At 45.6% G+C, this 18,330-nt stretch overlaps 1 protein-coding gene across 1 annotated transcript in view; it reads right to left on the bottom strand.

Moving 5' to 3' along the window:
- The window catches only part of CENPI (centromere protein I), a 131,371-nt gene that overhangs the window by 92,874 nt on the left and 20,167 nt on the right, over positions 1 to 18,330 (bottom strand). Inside the window, exon 6 of the mRNA XM_088466772.1 lies at positions 15,800 to 15,848. Within this exon, the coding sequence (XP_088322898.1) occupies positions 15,800 to 15,848 (49 nt within the window). The remainder of the gene's footprint in view (positions 1 to 15,799; positions 15,849 to 18,330) is intronic.

The following is an 18,330-nucleotide window of genomic DNA, read 5'->3' as shown; positions in this document are numbered from 1 at the left end:
TGTGCCAACAGCAGAAGGTCGACTAGATAGGGAATAATAGGAAAAAGGGAAAAGCTGATCCCGCACAGGAATGATAATTAAATAATATGATAAAACCAACAGTAAATGATTCCTGGTATAAATCTGTATCAGTAATAAGGTGTTGGTGGTGCTCCCAGGAATAAATGAAACTATGTATCTCAAGATTATTTTGCAAGGGCAAATAGATAGGGCTAGATAGGGCATCAAGGGACCCCCTGCATCCGCAGGTGGGCTGCCATGACTTTGGTAAACACTCGAGGCGCTGTGGCCAGACCAAAGGGCAGTGCCTGAAATTGGAAGTGTTGGTCTCCTACTGCAAACCTGAGGAAACGCTGGTGTGCTGAGACAATGGGAATATGCATGTAAGCATCCTGAATATCTAGCGACACCATAAAATCCCCAGGCTCCATCGCCAAAATAATGGAACGCAGGGTCTCCATCCTGAACAGAGGAACCCTCAAGAATTTGTTGAGTGATTTGAGGTTGAGGATGGGCCTGTAAGACCCATTGGGTTAGTGTACCATAAAAAGATTGGAGTAATACCCCGATCCTCTCTGGGACAACAGGACCGGCCCTATAACTCCAGCCTGGAGCATAGAGTGGATCACCTTCAGGAATTCCCGGGCCCTGTCTTGGTCTGACTGAAGGCCCGTGGTGAAAATCCGGCTGGGAGGCCTCCGCCGGAAGGAGTGGGCGTACCCCTGAGAGACCACCTCTCTTACCCAAGTGTCTACGGTTGTGAGACACCAGCACTGGGCGAACTGAAGAAGCCAGCCTCCCACTTTGGGGTCCCCCAAGGGGAGGCCCGTCCCATCAGGCTGAGGGCTTATCGTTTGACTTGGGAATTGGATGTCTTATACTCCAAACCTGCTTCTTTGGCTTGGCAGATGTCTTGGCCCCTGCCTGTCTAGGAAAGGACTGCACTTTGAACTTACCCTGGGCCTTATAGGGCCGAAAGGACGAAGTACCAGACCCTGATTGAACTGTCGCCGATGGCAGACACGCAGCCTTAGCTGCTGCCAGAGTGGCCACAATTTTGTCCAGATCAGGGCCAAACAGGACTTGTCCATTAAAGGGCAAGCATTCCAATCCTTTTTGGAATCTGCATCTGCTTTCCAAGAACGCAACCAGATGGTGCGGCGCAAAGCCACTGCTGCTGAGGAGATTCTGGAAGTATATCTAAGGCTGTTAGCGTCTAGAGACATCTCCAAGCTATCAGCCCAACGCTCCATGGCTCTGGCAACCCAGCACACGGCCATTGCCGGTCTGGACGCCCCTTCCCCGCAAGGGAATGGATTTCAGGCATATTTCCACCTTGCGATCCGTAGCATCCTTTAAAGGAGGGAATGGGCAATGTAGCACTCCTCACTAGGCGTGTGACATGAGACTCATCCTGTGGAGGGGTTTCCGATTTGGAAATATAATCATCCGTAAAGGGGTATGCAAAAGCCAAACGTTTTTGAGGCTGGTACCGCCTACCTGGATTTTTCCACGCCTCCTCTAAATGATCCACTAACTGACCAAATAGAGGGAATACAGTGGCATCACCCTTAATATCCTTAAAGAAGGCATATTTAGAATTGGCCACGGGGGGATTGTCATCTGTAATAACCAAGGTTGCACAGACTGCCCATATAAGGCCAGGTATATATATTTTAGACTTGGACTCCACCTCCTTAGTACGAGGGAGCTCCTGGTCTGAGAGGTCAAAAATCTCCCTGTCATCACACGTCTTGTCATCCTCATCATAATGAGCTGTCTGAGACATTAAGGCCGCTTAGCAGACCGCAATGACGACTCCACCTGTAAAACGTCTGTCAGGTGCTGTACCGTATTGGACAATGAGTTTACCCATGCAGGTTCCTGGGAGGGCAAAGTTGGAGTCACTGGGGTACCATCAGCTGTCTAGGGAACCCCTGCATGGGTGATGACCCTACTGACTGCTGCGATAACCCCATTTGGGGAAACGTGGGTCAGCTGGCGACGCTCCCTACAAGGGTTGTAAGTGCCTTAGCAAAACAAGCACAGGGTGGTTCCTGCACAGGCGCAGTTACAGAAATCGGGCGTGAAATTACATAACATGCCCGACATAAACCTTCAGTGTGACCCTCACCCTCCACTATTGGTACAGTACATGCAGTACACTTTAGCTGGAGAGAAAATTCACATTCACTCTCAGACATGATGAGTGTAACGGAGTGTATGTGACTCCCCTCACAGACAATATTTTTACCGTGAGGCAATGAATACCCTGCAACACCGCACCGCAAGGGCTTTTGCAGAAGAAGAACAGGGATAGTAAAATGGCTGACAGTCAGAAGTGAAAGTACAGGCAGACAGCTCTAGCATTAAGTCACATACAATGCAGAAATAAATCCCTGCACTATCAGCATTGAGATCAACTACCCAGACACAGAGACTGGTAGGAAACAGTGCAGCATACTCTGACCTTACTCTGGAGGATAGGTTTGCGGGGGTACCCAGACCGCGATGCCACCTGTATCAGCTTCCAGCAGCGTTTGCACTCTTCATTAGACAATGGCCGCCGAGGAGTAGAGAGGAGGCGGGCCCGGGGGAGGAGCGCTGACACAGCCCGCCAGCTGGCTGTGGAAAGGCACTTTGCATCGGTGGAGGCGGCAGCTATTAGACAGGGAAAGCGCGCTGGCCTGGCATGCTATTAATCCCTGGGACGCCACGCTGTACCGCACATGCTGCGGCCCGCTGTCCCTGGTGGTCTAGTGGAAGCGCAGGTTAATACCTGGCTCCAAGCGCAACCTGACCAATGCCTGGAGACCTACAGGACTGTGTTACCGGTGGGTACCCTCCGCGGGACACCAGCGCTTACCTGCCCCCTTGAATCCCACAGTCCAGGTAATCCGGGGTCACCACTAGCTGTGACCCCCAGATACCTACCAGCATCCCCGGATCAGTACCGGCGTTCTGGTCTGGCGGGGTGTAGGAGCGACAGCATGGACGTCAGTACTGACTGTTCATGCTGTCAAAACTGGATTATTAGCTGAGACAAGATCAGTTTAAAATTGAAGCGTGCGCGACGCCATCTTGCAAATGGCAGCTAGACTCCATTTTAGAAACAAGAATCTGCAAGACGCCATTTTATGACCAACGTCATTTCAAGTTACAACTCAAGAGCTAAGAACAGATGGCAATGTTAATCTACCAAGGGCAACTGGAAAAACAAGCTTTCTGAGTAAAAGTAAATAGAAATAGACAATGGGTAGTTTTACATACAAATTGGGAATCCCTGGATGCAGATAAAGTAAAGTTGTGGCAATTGTTATATAATCCAGGCATTGATATACACAATTGGATTTGTCTGAATCCTAGACAGGATGGCCCCAAATTTCACAGCTTGAGGTGATAATACATTTGCATTCCACACAAGAGACTAGGAGAACAAAATAGGTTTTTCCCTTTGGACACAGGAAAGGTGGGAGGGCCTGCTGACAGCACATGTAGAACTATCTGGCCCAGCATGCTAAAATGTTAAGAGACAAATGCACTCATCTTCATACACACATTAAATATGTCTTTATATCAAATCCTGAATACTCACACATTTCATATTCACACATAAGGTTCCATAAGCATCAAAATGTATGATTTAAGTTGGTTATTTTAGTTTAAATGCTGAGAAATAAAGGTTTTTGATAACTAAGGTATTATACATGATAAGCAAGTTGTGTTTGGTCTTGTTCTGATGCGTACGCCTTTTACAGCATTCCGGTATTATCGGTGGAGAGATCGCATCATGCAAACTGAAGTTATGGATCGCAGAACTTACAAGCAACAAAATGTTTAGCTGTTGGAATGTTACAGGAGGCGTTATTAGAAAGATTCCCCTGCTGTTAGAGGCAGGGGAAGTCTATTTGAACCAGCCTGTTAAATGTGCTGTAACATATGCTTCTCCTCTGGGAACCAATGACATCAGCAGGAAATTTCCCCTTTGTCCTGTTTTAGTCTGGGGGAGAATAAATACATGTGCCCGAATACTGTTTTTTAGTCCATGCTGAATGCTGTATGTACTGAGGGTCTCTAGTCTGAGGTCTATCTCTGGGTCCGGAGGCGCAGCGTATGTATACTGTACTTGGGTCTGTAATATTTCCTTTTACGCCTAAATTGTGTATGTATCAATTGCGTGTAACTGACTGTACTTTTACCTGAATAATACTTGTGTGTTGGAACCACAGAGTTACCACTCCTGTCTTTATTTGCGGTCAGACTGCGTACGCAAATTAGCGTTATTCTTAGAGGTTTATAGGAAGGATATTTAGAAGGTATAGGCAGGGGTATATAAAGGTTCTGATCCACTTTCGTTAATGCTGTACAGCTCATTTGTGCAGCCACAGCTGCTTGTAGAAAACTTCAGGGGCCATTATAGCCCACTCTGCTTGCAAGTGATCCGACCCCATGCCAGACACCAACGAAACTGAGATGTCTTGGCTCGGGGGTGGGGTATGGGAGAGGGACCCCAGTGCATCCTGGGAGGATGAAAATTTAACTCTGTGGCGTCTGATGACATCACCAATATCAATACCCCAAGGTATCCTGTGGATACCCTATGGACCCTGATGTAGAAAGAGGCAATTTGGAGTCTCATACACAAACTGGCTTTGCATTACCTATATTATCCACCCTTCAGTTTGTACTCCGAAAGTTTTCAGTGCAGCTGGCAACCTTGTCAGTGATCGGAGTAGGAGGTTACTTCCTCAAAATATGGAAAAAGATGATGTTCATTAAAATGAATTACCAATTCCACGAGGAAGACCTCTACCAACAATTACATAAAAAAATTACCGAGGCACCTACGGTGGATTCCTGCGCGGACGAATTAATATTGTGTGAAGAGGATGTACACACTGATGGGGATGACGAGGACGATGACAACTTGTAAAGTAAAGCAAGTTTGTGTATGGGATCATTTTCATTTCCATGTCCAATGCACATTGGCAGCTTGTTTTATGGGGGTCCAAAAAAACCACTCATTTCAGCCGTAATTGGCAGTCCTTGTCGCTGAAATGATTGGTTTGTTAAACTGTGAATGTCCCGTTTCGTATACAACATAAGGGTGCACCTTTTTCCTTTCCATTATGTGCTGGTTTGGGCATTGCTGCCTGACATTTCAAATTAATGTTATGGTTGGTTTAGGAACTAATGATTTGTTTTTAAATTAATTTTGCAGCCAGGGGCTGCACCAATGAATTTCTTTTTATTATTAATTATTCACCCGGGCTGCACCAATGAATTTTTTTTAAATTTATTTATTATCAATTTTACAGCCAGGGGCTGCACCAATGAATTGTTTTTTAATTAGTTTATTATCATTTTTACAGCCAGGAGCTGCACCAACTATCAATCATCAAGTGTATCTCAACCATAATCTTTGCACAGTCCTCAACTCTATTAATAATTCTATCAATCAGTTTTGAGCCAGCAAGCTGGATGCAACTTTTTGGCCCTTTAACTAGATGAAAAAAAAATTCAATATTGTGAGCTGGTCAAAATTGACTGGACACGAGTGGAAATAAATGTTGCTATTGAAGTTATTAATACTGTAGGAACAAAAAAAGGCCCATTTTATGTGATTTTAGTTTTTTAAGAAAAAAAATCCAGATCCGAAACCAAAACAAGAAAACAAAAAAACGGAGTTGAGGTTTTGGCAAAACCAATCCAGATCCAAAACAAAAACCCGGGGAGGGGGGGGGCAGCGCACATCCCTACACAAAATGAAGATTTTTAATATTGCTTCCTTAACATCCTATTTTCCTCACACAAGATTACCCCTGTTAAGGTTGTCATCTGTCAGTCCCCCAGCGGAGTGACAAGCGCACCTATGGACTGTATGAAAATCTGGCTTGTTAAATAAAAATGGAACACCCTCAAAAGGTATTTAGTAAATTGCAGGGCCTCAAAAAGGTGGAAATTATCTCATCTAGTACCATCTTTCAAAGGTGATTCCACATCTGTCTGAGCTACTGTAACAGGGACTATACACATTGTAGACATAGGATTGTATTCTCTGCTGGGAATATCCTCTGTTGACGGGTATCAAATGGAAACCACGGGAAGATCACACACTGGCGGAGAGTTAGGTAGATCTGCTCCAGTTGACTAGCCAACTATGAGGCTCCTAAAATCATGGCTGACTCCAGAACAGACTGCCTCAATGCTGGGGAGGTCACCTTTGTCAAATTGTCCCACTAAGGGATGATTACTCCCTGCTGCATCTGAGTAGGGGAATCATCTCTGCCAGAATCTTTGTAAACACTCTTGGTGCTGTAGCCTAAAGGACCACACCAATCTCCATGTGACAGGGGAGCATTAACCTTAAAGCTGCACCTCTGTTATACGGACCAGTGTCAATTAGAGCAAAATGGTGCTAGAGGCCAGTATCCCAGTACTGTGGCAGCAGTGACTGGGTCACCTCAGGAGATAATCCCATACAGGAAGCGGACGGTTGGAAAGAGGTGGTCAACAGTGGTATCATTATACTCACTATATGTAGCTACAGCATCGAACTACAAAAAGTGTAAAAAAAACCCTTTATGTGTAAACAAACACCAATAGATAAAATTAGAGTTATGGTAAGAACTTACCTTTGTTAACTCTTTCTTCGAAGTCCATAGGGTCCACAGGGAGACCTTGAGGTGTAGGTTGTATCTTGCTCCCATCACCACACAGTTAAAGCTTTTGCTCCCAGGATGCACTGGTCCATCCTCCCTATACCCCGCCCCCAAGCCAGAGGCACCTCAGTTGAGAAGTAGCCAAAGGCCGGAGGAGGATAAGAGAGAAGGAAGACTGGTACACACAAGAATCACACTCTCACAAAGAAGGAGACGGGAAACCGGTGACCAGAAATATAGCCCATATGAAACCAGGTGCATCAGGACGGGTGCCCTGTGGACTTCGAAGAAAGAGTTAACAAAGTTAAGTTTTTACCTACCATAACTCAGTTTCTTCTTCAGGGTCCATAGGCTCCACAGGGAGACCTTGGGGATGTCCCAAAGCAGTAATTTTAAGGGTGGGGACGCTCCTGCGCTGAGAGGAGAATCCGGTGCCCAAAGGAAGCATCCTGAGAGGCTAAGGTATCAAAGCTGAACAGCCGAGACGCCACGGCAAGCCGCCCACGAGGGGCCCACAGACCGAATAGAATGAGCAGTAATAGAAGCCGAAACAGGCAGGCCTGTCTGTCTGAGATAGGGATACGAAGCCATCTGGCCAATGTTTGTTTATTGGCTGGCCATCCCTTTTTGTGAAATCCATAGATAACAAACAAGGAGTCCGATTTCCGAAGGGAACTGGAACGGTCCACAGAAATCCTGAGGGCGCAGGCAAAAACAATCCAATGTGATCGCCCCTTTACTTACGAGGAACTAGATTTTGCTCTGTCAAATACTCCACTTGGGAAAAGCCCTGGCCCCGATGGTTTTCCTGTAAGTTACTTTAAGACGTTTCGATCTATGTTGTTGCCACTTTTTTTTGAAGGCCTGTAATGAAGTGTCCGATAGAGTAGGTTTTTCCCCTCAGACACTTGAAGCCCATATTTCAATAATCCCTAAAGAGGGGAAAGATCCTGCCCAATGTGCAAGCTATAGGCCTATCTCTTTATTGAATAATGACTTAAAATTACATGCTAAAATGCTGGCAAATAGGTTGAGTAATCTTCTCCCTGGCTTGATACACGAAGACCAAGTGGGATTTGTTCGAGGTAGAGAGGCTAAGGACAATACCTCTAAAATTATTGATATAATCAATTTTGTTAAAGGTACTGAGTCCCCTGTTATCCTTCTCTCAACAGATGCAGAGAAGGCCTTTGACAGGATTGATTGGCAGTTCATGGAAGGCCTTCTTCGCTATTTGGGGTTAGGCTCTCAATGTCTTCATCGTATCTTAGCCCTTTATAAATCTCCCATGGGCAGAATACGGGTCAATGGGGCCCTTTCAGAGCCTTTCCCGATCAATAACGGCACACGTCAAGGATGCCCACTGTCTCCTCTTATATTTGTACTCTGCATGGAGGCATTGGCGAGGGCTATCCGGTGTAATGGGGATATTAAAGGTGTGCAGATTGGAGACCATGAGTACAAATTGGCACTATTTGCTGACGATCTCCTTGCTACCATCTCTTTGCCGGTGACCTCTCTCCCTGCCCTCATGCATGAGTTTGATAGATTCAGTGGGATCTCTAATTTTAAAATCAATTATTCCAAATCTGTTGCCATGAACATATCAGCCCCTGACAGCACTGTGACAAGTCTTAGAGGTGCTTTTCCCTTTGTTTGGACTTCATCTAGTCTTAAATATTTGGGTGTTCTTCTATCCCCTTCAAATAGTAATTTGTACCAACTAAATTTTTCCCCTCTTATTCAACATTTTAAGACAGATTTTCAGAAATGGTCTCTACTGAAGCTATCCTGGTTGGGTAGAATTAACACGGTTAAGATGTCTATTTTACCTAAGGTCTTATATCTGATGCAAGTACTGCCTATTACCATACCAGTTTCCTTTTTTAGGGAATTACAAAGCTTGGTGGGTCATTTTGTTTGGGGCTCAGGTAGATCCAGACTATCACAAGCTGTATTAACGCAAAGTCGTTTGAAAGGTGGTTTGCAACTATCCCACTTCCTTACCTATTACTATGCAGTCCACTTGTCTAGGATTGTTGAAATGTCTAAACTATCTGCAATCAAACAATGGACATGTGTAGTAGGGCAGACAGTAGGTAAGCCACCCCATGTCCTTCCTTGGATTGTTAAATGTCCGTCTTTATCTCACCCGACATTAGGTCCCACTCTCCGCTGTTGGAACAAATTTAGAAACTCCTCCTTGTTTAGCCCAGGTGCTTCACTACCTACTCCGCTGGTAGATAACCCGGATTTTCCCCCAGGTCTTATGGCGTCTAATTTATCTGGTTGGTCCACAAAGGGTATTACACGTATATCTCATCTAGTTACACCTAGTGGAATGCGATCCTTTACAGATCTCCAGCAAATATATAATCTCCCATCCTGTTCATTTTGGGTATATCTCCAATTAAGACACTATGTTAACTCTCTAAAGGCTAATGATTCTCGCTGGACTCCAACTAAGTTTGAAGTTTTATGTATGGCAGCAGACCCACCAAGACACCTTATTTCTTCTATATATCGATTGTGTCTTGAGTGCTCTAACCCATCTCTGCCTTCCTATGTCTCTGCTTGGCATGGTGAACTAGGAAGGGAACTAACTGAAGATCAGTGGTCACAAATATTTGAATTTACCTTTGCTAGTTCTTCTTCACTCCAAGTTCTAGAAACCCAATATAAGATCTTGGCTAGGTGGTATAGGTGCCCTGTTCACATTCACCGGATGTTTCCAAATTTATCTGATCTTTGCTGGCGTTGTCAACAGGCGGTGGGCTCTCCTTTCCATATCTGGTGGCAATGCCCAGTGATAGCTGACTTCTGGAGGAAGGTTCGACAATTATCGGAATTGATCATTGGTCTTCCTTTATCTGATAAACCTGAATTCTGGTTACTAAATTTACCTGACCTTCCGATATCCATATATAAAAAATCCTTGGTGCGTCATCTGGTGAATGCAGAGAGGGCTACTGTTCCATGTTATTGGAGGTATTCGACTTGTCCTCCCATCTCTCGATGGTTCCAGAGAATAGATCAGTATATGTGTATGGAAGACCTTTCATTGTCTAAATCATCTTCCCTAGATTTTACAGACATTTGGCATAGCAGGCTGAATTTTAACGAGACTACGGAGTACAAAATAAATACTTAAATGTTTCTTAGGATATAGCGACATCCTCTCTTAAATTTCCCCATTATTATTATTTTTTTTTTAATTATTATTTTTTATGTATTTTATTTTATTAGTTATTTCGGTTTCTGCTCTTGTATTTTTTTTAATTTTATTTTAGCTAGCAATATTTGAAAGCACGTTCAAAACTAAGCGTTCTGGGACTTATTCATTCTTGCTCTTTTATTTCATGTTTTATGATTATATATGTCCATTGAATTTATATGGTTATTTGTACTTATCTGATGTTTATGTAGGCCACTGCAGGCCATATATGTACTATGCTGTTTTCGTTTTCAATAAAAACAGATTACACAAAAAAAAAAAAACACAATCCAATGAGGCATCAAACTGGAAGGTCAACTTCACTGTTGCATCGGCACCTCACGTTCTGGACCCGTACACTAGCAGTTTGTGATTGTGTCAGGAGGCCCTGAGGTCCACCATCTGTGCACAAGGAGTTGAAACACTCCTAGTGGATGCACGTCGTGATAGCTGATGAAGTCTGCTTCCCAATTGAGAACTCCCAGAAGGAACACCGCAGAGATGGCCGGGAGGTGACCCTCGGCCCATGTCAGTATGCGTGACACTTCTGTTATTGCTGCCAGACTTCGCGTGCCTCCTTGATGGTCGATGTAAGCCACTTTTGTGGCAATGTCAGACTGAACCTGTACAGGTTTTCTGTGAAGTATGTGCTGGGCCAGGTTGAGGGCCTTGTAGACAGCGCGAATTTCCAATATGTTGATTGGCAGGGTTGATTCGACTGATGTCCAACGGTCCTAAAAGGATTGCAGACCGGTCACTGCGCCCCCGCCCCGGAGACTGATGGCCGTTGATAGGATTACCCAGTCCGGGATCCAAAAGGGGCAACCCTTGGATAGATGAGATGTCAGTAGCCACCAAGACAGAAGCACCTCTGGAGAGAGCACCCTCGTCTGAGCTTTGATCCGATGGGGTAACCCGTTCCACCTGGAGAGGATCAGCCTTTGCAAAGACCCGGAATGGAACGGAGCATAATCCACCATGTCAAAGGTGGACACCATGGATCCAAGAAACTGCATTGCTGATTGGATTGACACTCTGTGACTGTGGAGACATCTGCATGCTCATAGTCGAAGTGTGGAGATTTTGTCTGAAGTCAGAAAGATTCTCTGATCCTGAGAATCCAGCAGGGCTCCCAGATGAGTCATTCTCTGTGAGAGTTTTAGGGAGGACTTTTTCCAGTTGATTAACCATCCGTGCTTGTGCAGGAAAGCAATGGTTAACTGCAGATGGCGGTGAAACACTTCTGGGGATCCTACTAGGAGCAGGAGGTCGTCCAGATATGGCAACAGTCGGACAACCAGACCAAGTAGGTGGGCTGCCATGATAGCCATAATTTTAGCAAACACCCATGGAGCTGTGGATAGTCCAAAGGGCAGAGCCTGAAATTGAAAGTGTTGCTGTATAGCAAACTGGAGATATCGCTGATGTGAGGGCACTATAGGTACGCTATGAAAATCCATAGATACCATGAAGTCCCCAGGCTCCATAGCTAGGATGATGGGGCGTAGGGTTTCCATCCTGAACCTGAGTACCCTGAGGTTGTTCAAGGATTTGAGGTTGAGGATAGGCCGATGAGACCCATTCGGCTTCTGAACCAGAAAGAGTAGAATAACCACCAGTCTCTCACTGAGATAGTGGGACTGGCACCATACCCCCTGCTTGCAGCAAGGACTGTATTGTAAAGGCCTTGTTCAAGTCTGAAGGAGGGTCTGTGTAGAAAAACTGGTGGGGGGGCAGTCTGAGAAATGAGAGTGCGTACCCGTGAGAGACCACTTCACTTACCCAAGCATCTGTGGTTGTTTGACACCAGCACTGGGCGAACTGAAGAAGTCGGCCTCCCACTCTCGGAAATCCCAGAGGGAGGCCCGTCCAGTCAGGCTGAGGGGTTATCCTTGGGTTTTGAAGTAGGGAGTCTGGTGTTCCAGGTCTGCTTGGTCCTGGGTTTGGCGGCCCTAGTGGAAGCAGACTGCCTAGGAAAGAACTAACCTTTAAGCTATCCCTGAGGACAAAAGGACTTAAACGATGTAGTCCGATGCCTAACAGAAGTAGTTGCTGAAGGCAGAAATGTAGTTTCTGATGCTGCCAACGTGATTACAAACTTGTCAGGGTCTGAGTCAAACAAGATCTCCCCCATTGTAGGGTAAGCCTTCTAGGCCTTTATTGGAAACTGCATCTGCCTTCCATGAGCTTAACCACAGGGTACGGTGGGCAGATACAGCCGCGGCTCTGGAGGATATGAGACTGGCATCCACTGTCGCTTCTCCAATATAGGAAGCTACTACTCGAATGTGAGCAACAAAACACATCTGATCCCTAGAAGCATCTGAGAGAAAAAAGTCTTCAAGTGCGTCAGCCCAGCTCTCTATAGCTTTAGCCACCCAGACTATAGCCATGGTTGGACTGGCAACATCCCCTGAAAGAGTATATAGATTTCAGGTTATCTTTCACCTTCCTATTCGTAGGATCCTTCAAGGAATTAACAGTAGGAATAGGCCACTTATTAAACATGTAACATGTGATTCCACCGCAGGGGGTGTTCCCATTTTGCACAATGAGCCACATGAAAAGAGTAACATGAGGTAAGTATGAAACCTCTTACCAGGCGTTTGCCAGGCTGCAGCCATGAGTTCCGCTAGATGATCCGATAGAGGGAATTCTGCTGAAGCTACTTTCTGTCATTTAAACAGAGGGTGCTTGGATTTAGGGGGTGGCTCGTCATCTTCTATTAGTAAGATGGATCTGACCGCTCGCACCAAGGCAGGAATAACAATTTCTGACCGATTCTCATTCTCCTCCGGAGGGGAGTCAGGGTTAGAGAGATCAGCATCTGTGACGATAACACAGGAAGTGTAAAGGATTTACTGGGTAGAGGTTTCCCACCTTGCAACATGGTTTGAAAGGCATGAGATGTAGCCACCCAACTCTGTACTGAGTTAGAGAGTACGTCTACTCATGGTGGGGGGACATGAGGTACCTGCATTTCCTGAACCCGATGTGACAACCAAAAAGGGGGCATTACATCCTGCTGTGATAACCCCCTCGGGGGAATTACAGCCGGATCCGCTAGGTAGTCCGAAATAGTGGCCAGTACCTGAACAAAGGAGCCCAGGTTAATATATATACCCTATCAAATCCTCCTCACTTAAGCCTGCAGCCCATAACTTGCTTGATAGCTGTATGGGGCATATGCCTGTTAATACTCCTGCCTTTGCTAGACATAGCTGCAGAGTAAATGGCACACAATATGGCACTGGGTATAATGCAACCACCGTGTATGTAGAATACTAGTAGGAAGCAATATACTGGTCCTGTCTGGGTAAGCTGCAGGAGAACACAGCCCAAATATGGCACAGTGCAACGAATGTATGTGACAAAACCTTACAAATACATAGTTCTATAAATGTGAGGCACATGGGAAACCACTGAATACACCTGTATGTTAAGGTAATAGTCCAAGAAATAAAACACTGGTCCTGACTGATGCTTGGATAAGCTGCAGGAGCCCACTATCTAAGTATGCAACACACTGGCCCTGTCTGACACTTTGGTAAGCTGCAGGAGCCCCTTTGCCTAAATATGGCTAGCGTTCCCGCTAGGCTGTTTCAGCGGGGCGCCACGCCCTGCCCCATTTCTGAAGAGCAGAAAGCACCCTGCCCTCCAGCGCGGCGCCCCGCTGAGACAGCCTGCGGGTTCGGTCTCCACCCGCAGGTCGCAGTGGTCAAAACGGCGGTGCGGCTTGTGAATGGATGACCGCAGCGCTTGAGAGCTGCCCAGCATATCCATAAGCGCAGGAGTGACGAAAAGGCTACGCCTCAGTGCGCGCAGAAGTGCCCTATCTCTAGGGACCTAGAGTGAACACCGGACCTAGAGTGAACACTATATGGCACAGTGCAGCACACAACAGTATATGTCAGACCTCACAAATATTATATTTTATATATGTGAGGTAAAAACCACCTTAACTACATTAGAGGTATAGATATATGCTGACAGTTAGGAAATAAAAACACAGGCAGTGCTAGTATAAGTCACATACAATGCAGAAAGTATACTGCAAAGTGGCACTACAACTGCTCAGTTTCAGTGTCTTGGAAGGCTATAGTGCTGCATACCTTAACCCAAGGGAGAGGTATGCAGGGGGACTGGACCACATGCTGGCCTGAGAGATCTGCGATTAACCACCAGAAATGGCCGCAGAAGACCTCTGAGGGGGTGTGGCCACAGGAGGAAATAGCTCAGCAAAGCCAGACCGCAGGGGAAAGGCGCACTGAGCTGAGGGGAAGAACCGCTACAACAGGGAAGGCTGACTCCCCTGGATGAATATTAACCCTTGGGACGCTGGCTTCCCGCGCCAGTACTGTCCCTGGTGGTCTAGTGGAAGCGCAGGGTATAGGGGGCCTGCGTCCACCTCAGCGCCTCCGGTCTGTCCCCTGAGACCGGAGGCAATGACTGCTAATACGAAGGTCACCACAAGCGGTGACCCGCCTTACCTTGTCCCCGTACGTCCAGCCGCAGTCTGGGAAGTCCGCGGGGCCCGACAAGCACAGACCCCGGAATACTGCCGAGATCCCCAATCGGTACTGGCGTTGCGGCGCTGGAAGGGTGAAGGAGCGCCAACACAGACGTCCAATGGACAGTCTGTTGCTGTGCGCTCTGAAGACAGTTAAAAAAACCAAAAAACTATCAAATCATAAAATAACAGTGACCCAACTCCAGCTGGGCACCAACACAACCTGCTTCTGGCTTGGGGGGCGGTGTATAGGAAGGATGGACCAGTGCATCCTGGGAGCAAAAGCTTTAACTACACTCAAAGGTCTCCCTGTGGAGTCTATGGGCCCTGAAGAAGAAATATCAGTACACAATATTCAAGCAGTAATCCAGTCCATTAGTAACCCTTAATATCTAAAAGGGACAAAAGAAAAAAAATTTTTTAATTGCTTTAGTCCATATACACTTATAATTATCCACCCAAATAAAATCCCACTATTTGGATACACTGTATTGTTGGTAATAGAGTTAAGATATTGCAGCTAATTGACAGTCTGGATGTATCCACATAATCCATGTGATGAATACTGGAATTGAGTGCTTACAGGAAACGCTCTTACCGCATAATGCCCATGTGAGATGTAGTAGGAGGAAAGAAGGTCAGGTTATGGTCCTACCCAGGGTACTGATTCCACGGACAGATTAAACCAAAGTGCCCGGCTGTTCTATATGCAGTTTGCGGCTGTGGTTCCAGGGAAAATAAATACCAGGGAACTGGACAGTGTCCTGACCGCTAATGTGTGCAGCCTTCCCAATAACGATAGTCAGACTGAGCGCTTCAATCGGTTTGTATTTGTTGATACTTTTGTGTTGAGCAAAACCCACTTTGTGAGCTGCTGCTTGACACAGACGGTTTTTGTGGTTAATTGACAGTGCGCCATTGAGGGAGAACACCTTTCCTTACTAGAAAGTTGTCTGTCTCCAAAAGGAGGACAGCTGGGGATGTGATATTCCATCCATCTATCACATATGCGTTGTTAGTACAAACAAGAGAAATTTTCCATTCGGACCATTCACATTTCAATGTCAAACTTTGTAGCAAAATAATTGTTATCCATGTGCAACATAATTTCTAGGAACCTCAAAGTTGTATATCAGGCAGATGGTTTGTAAAAGTTGTCCCCTGCTTAGGCACCTTTAGTGTGGGACAGGTCACAATTGAAATCCTACAACTTTAGCAGGGAAAGGGTTAAGAAAAGGGGAGAAGATGAAAGACCTCCTGACCCCATTAACCAGTCTGTTTGAGTGAAATGCCTTAAGGGAAAAATAAAATGAAGTAACTGTATGTAAATGGTAAATAATTTATAATGTAACAAGAGCATCATTTTGTAAAGAGAAACAACCGAGGTATACAAGTTAGACTTTGTGCACTTACCATGCTCCTTCCTGGTTAGCAGGTACAGCAAGTGACATAAAGATGGACACTGTGGAAGAAATATAATCTTGTAACAATTATAATAAACAAATCCTCAAGGGTAAATTATACTGCATTCAGTTTCAGCAAGCAAGTATAATGTAAACGAAATCTATATATGGAAAACCTATGAAGTACTCATTTGCAAACGTGCATCTCTCTCTACATGTATATAAAAAAAAAAAAATATGATATATAGTACAGCCATGGGCAAACGTTTTGAGAATGACACAAGTATTGGTTTTCAAAGTCTGCTGCTTCAGTGTTTTTATGATGGCAATTTGCATATACTCCAGAATGTCATGAAGAGTGATCAGATGAATTGCAAAGTCCCTTTTTGCCATGAGAATGAACTTAGGGGGTCATTCAGACCCGCTCGCGAGCGCAGGACGCTCGCAAGCGGGTCGATGTTTCCCCACTGCGCATGCGCACGACGGAGGGAGCTCCGTCGTGCGCATGCGTGAGACCCGGCGAGCGACGGGCTCTCTATCGCTCCGGGTCTCGCACCAAAGGGGGCGTGCTGTCGATGTTGATTGACAGCACGCCCCCTTTGGTGGGCGTGCCTGCCAGACGGAGGCGTTCCCATGGGAACGCCTACCGTCTCAAGCCGGCCCCACTGACATCACTAGTGATGTCAGTGGGAGTGATTTTGGCTCTGATAGAGCCAAAATCACTCCTGGGCTTGCGGCAGCGAGACCCTACCGCAGGGTCTCTGTCGCAAGCCCGATGGGTCGCGATGGTCAAGACCATCGCGACCATCATCATGGACGCTCGCATATGCTGTGGGTGGTCACCCACAGCTATGCGAGCGGCCAGGAGGCCGCTCCATTTTCATGGAGGAGGGCATTGATTCAGAGTGAGCGCTCTGGTCAGAGCGTTCGGCTCTGAATCAGGCCCTTAATCCCAAAAACACCATTTCCACTGCATCTCAGCCCTGCCACAAAAGGACCAGCTGACATGTCAGTGATTCGCTCGTTAACACAGGTGAGAGTGTTGACGAGGACAAGACTGGAGATCATTCCGTCATCCAGATTGTTGTTCTAAATCAGACTAGAAGATTTTTTTTTTCTCCAGGAAAAACATCAGGGACAGACGAATATTCTGCAAAAGGTACAGGGATTGGACTGCTGAGGACTGGGGTAAAGTTTCTATGATTAATCCCCTTTCAGATTGTTTGGGGTATCTGAAAAAACACTTGTCCAGAGAAGGAAAGGTGAGCGCTACCATCAGTTCTGTGTCATACCAACAGTAAAGCATCTTGAGACCATTCGTGTGTGGGGTTGCCTAAGAACACAGCCATGAATAAAGAATGGTACCAAAACATCCCCCAAGAGCAACTTCTCCCAACCATCTAAGAACAGTTTGGTGATGAACAATGTGTTTTCCAGCATGATGGAGCACCTTGCCATAAGGCAAAAGTGATACCTAAGTGGCTCTGGAAACAAAACTTCAAAGTTTTGGGTCCATTGCTAGGAAACTCCCCAGACCTTATTCCCATTGAGAACTTGTGGTCAATCCTCAAGAGGTGAATGTGCAAACAAAAACCGGCAAATTCTGACAAACACCAAGCATTGAATAGGCAAAAATGGGCGGCCATTAGTCAGTATGTTGATTGACAGCATTCCAGGGCGAATTGCAGATGACTTGAAAAAGAAGGGTCAACACTGCAAATATTGACTCTTTGCATAAACTTAAATGTAATTGTCAATAAAAGCCTTTGACACTTTTGAAATGCTTCTAATTGTACTTCATGAGCGCTGTATGATATCTACTTTTTTCTAATTGTACTTCAGTATACCATAGTAACATCTGACAAAAAGGTCTAAAAACACTGAAGCAGCAAACTTTGTGAAAACCAATACTTGTGTCATTCTCAAAACTTTTGGCAATGGCTGTACTGTGCAAAAGTTTTAGGTAGGTGAGGGAAAAATTCGTCAAAGTGAGAATGCTTTAAAAAATAGAAGTGTTAAAAGTTTATTTTTAGCAAATTAACAAAATGCCAAGTGAATGAACAGAAGAGAAATCAAACCAACATTTGGTGTTTCCCCCTTTGCTTTCAAAACAGCATCAATTCTTCAATGTACACTTGCACACAGTTTTTGGTCAGGATTAATGGTGTCCTCAATGCTGAGAAATACAGGCAGGTACTTTATCCATCATGCAATACCATCAGGGAGGCTTCAGATTGTCTGTAGCAGAATAAATTTGGAGCCAATGACCCCAAACACACAGCCAATGTCATTAAGAACCATCTTCAGTGTAAAGAAGAACAAGGAGTCCTGGAAGTGATGATATGGCCCCCACAGAGCCCTGACCTGAACATCATAGAGTCTGTATGGGATTACATGAAGAGACAGAAGGATTTGAGCAAGCCTACATCCACAGAAGATCTGTGGTTAGTTCTCCAAGATGATTGGAGCGACCTCCCTGCCAAGTTCCTTCAAAAGTTGTGTGCAAGTGTACCTAGAAGAATTGATGCTGTTTTGAAGGCA

This window comes from Taudactylus pleione, unplaced genomic scaffold (genome assembly GCF_031769625.1).
Source record: "Taudactylus pleione unplaced genomic scaffold, aTauple2 ptg000009l, whole genome shotgun sequence".
In the NCBI taxonomy this organism is placed as follows: domain Eukaryota; kingdom Metazoa; phylum Chordata; class Amphibia; order Anura; family Myobatrachidae; genus Taudactylus; species Taudactylus pleione.
Note: the sequence above shows the minus strand (reverse complement) of the source record. Positions and strands in the feature narration are given on the sequence as shown.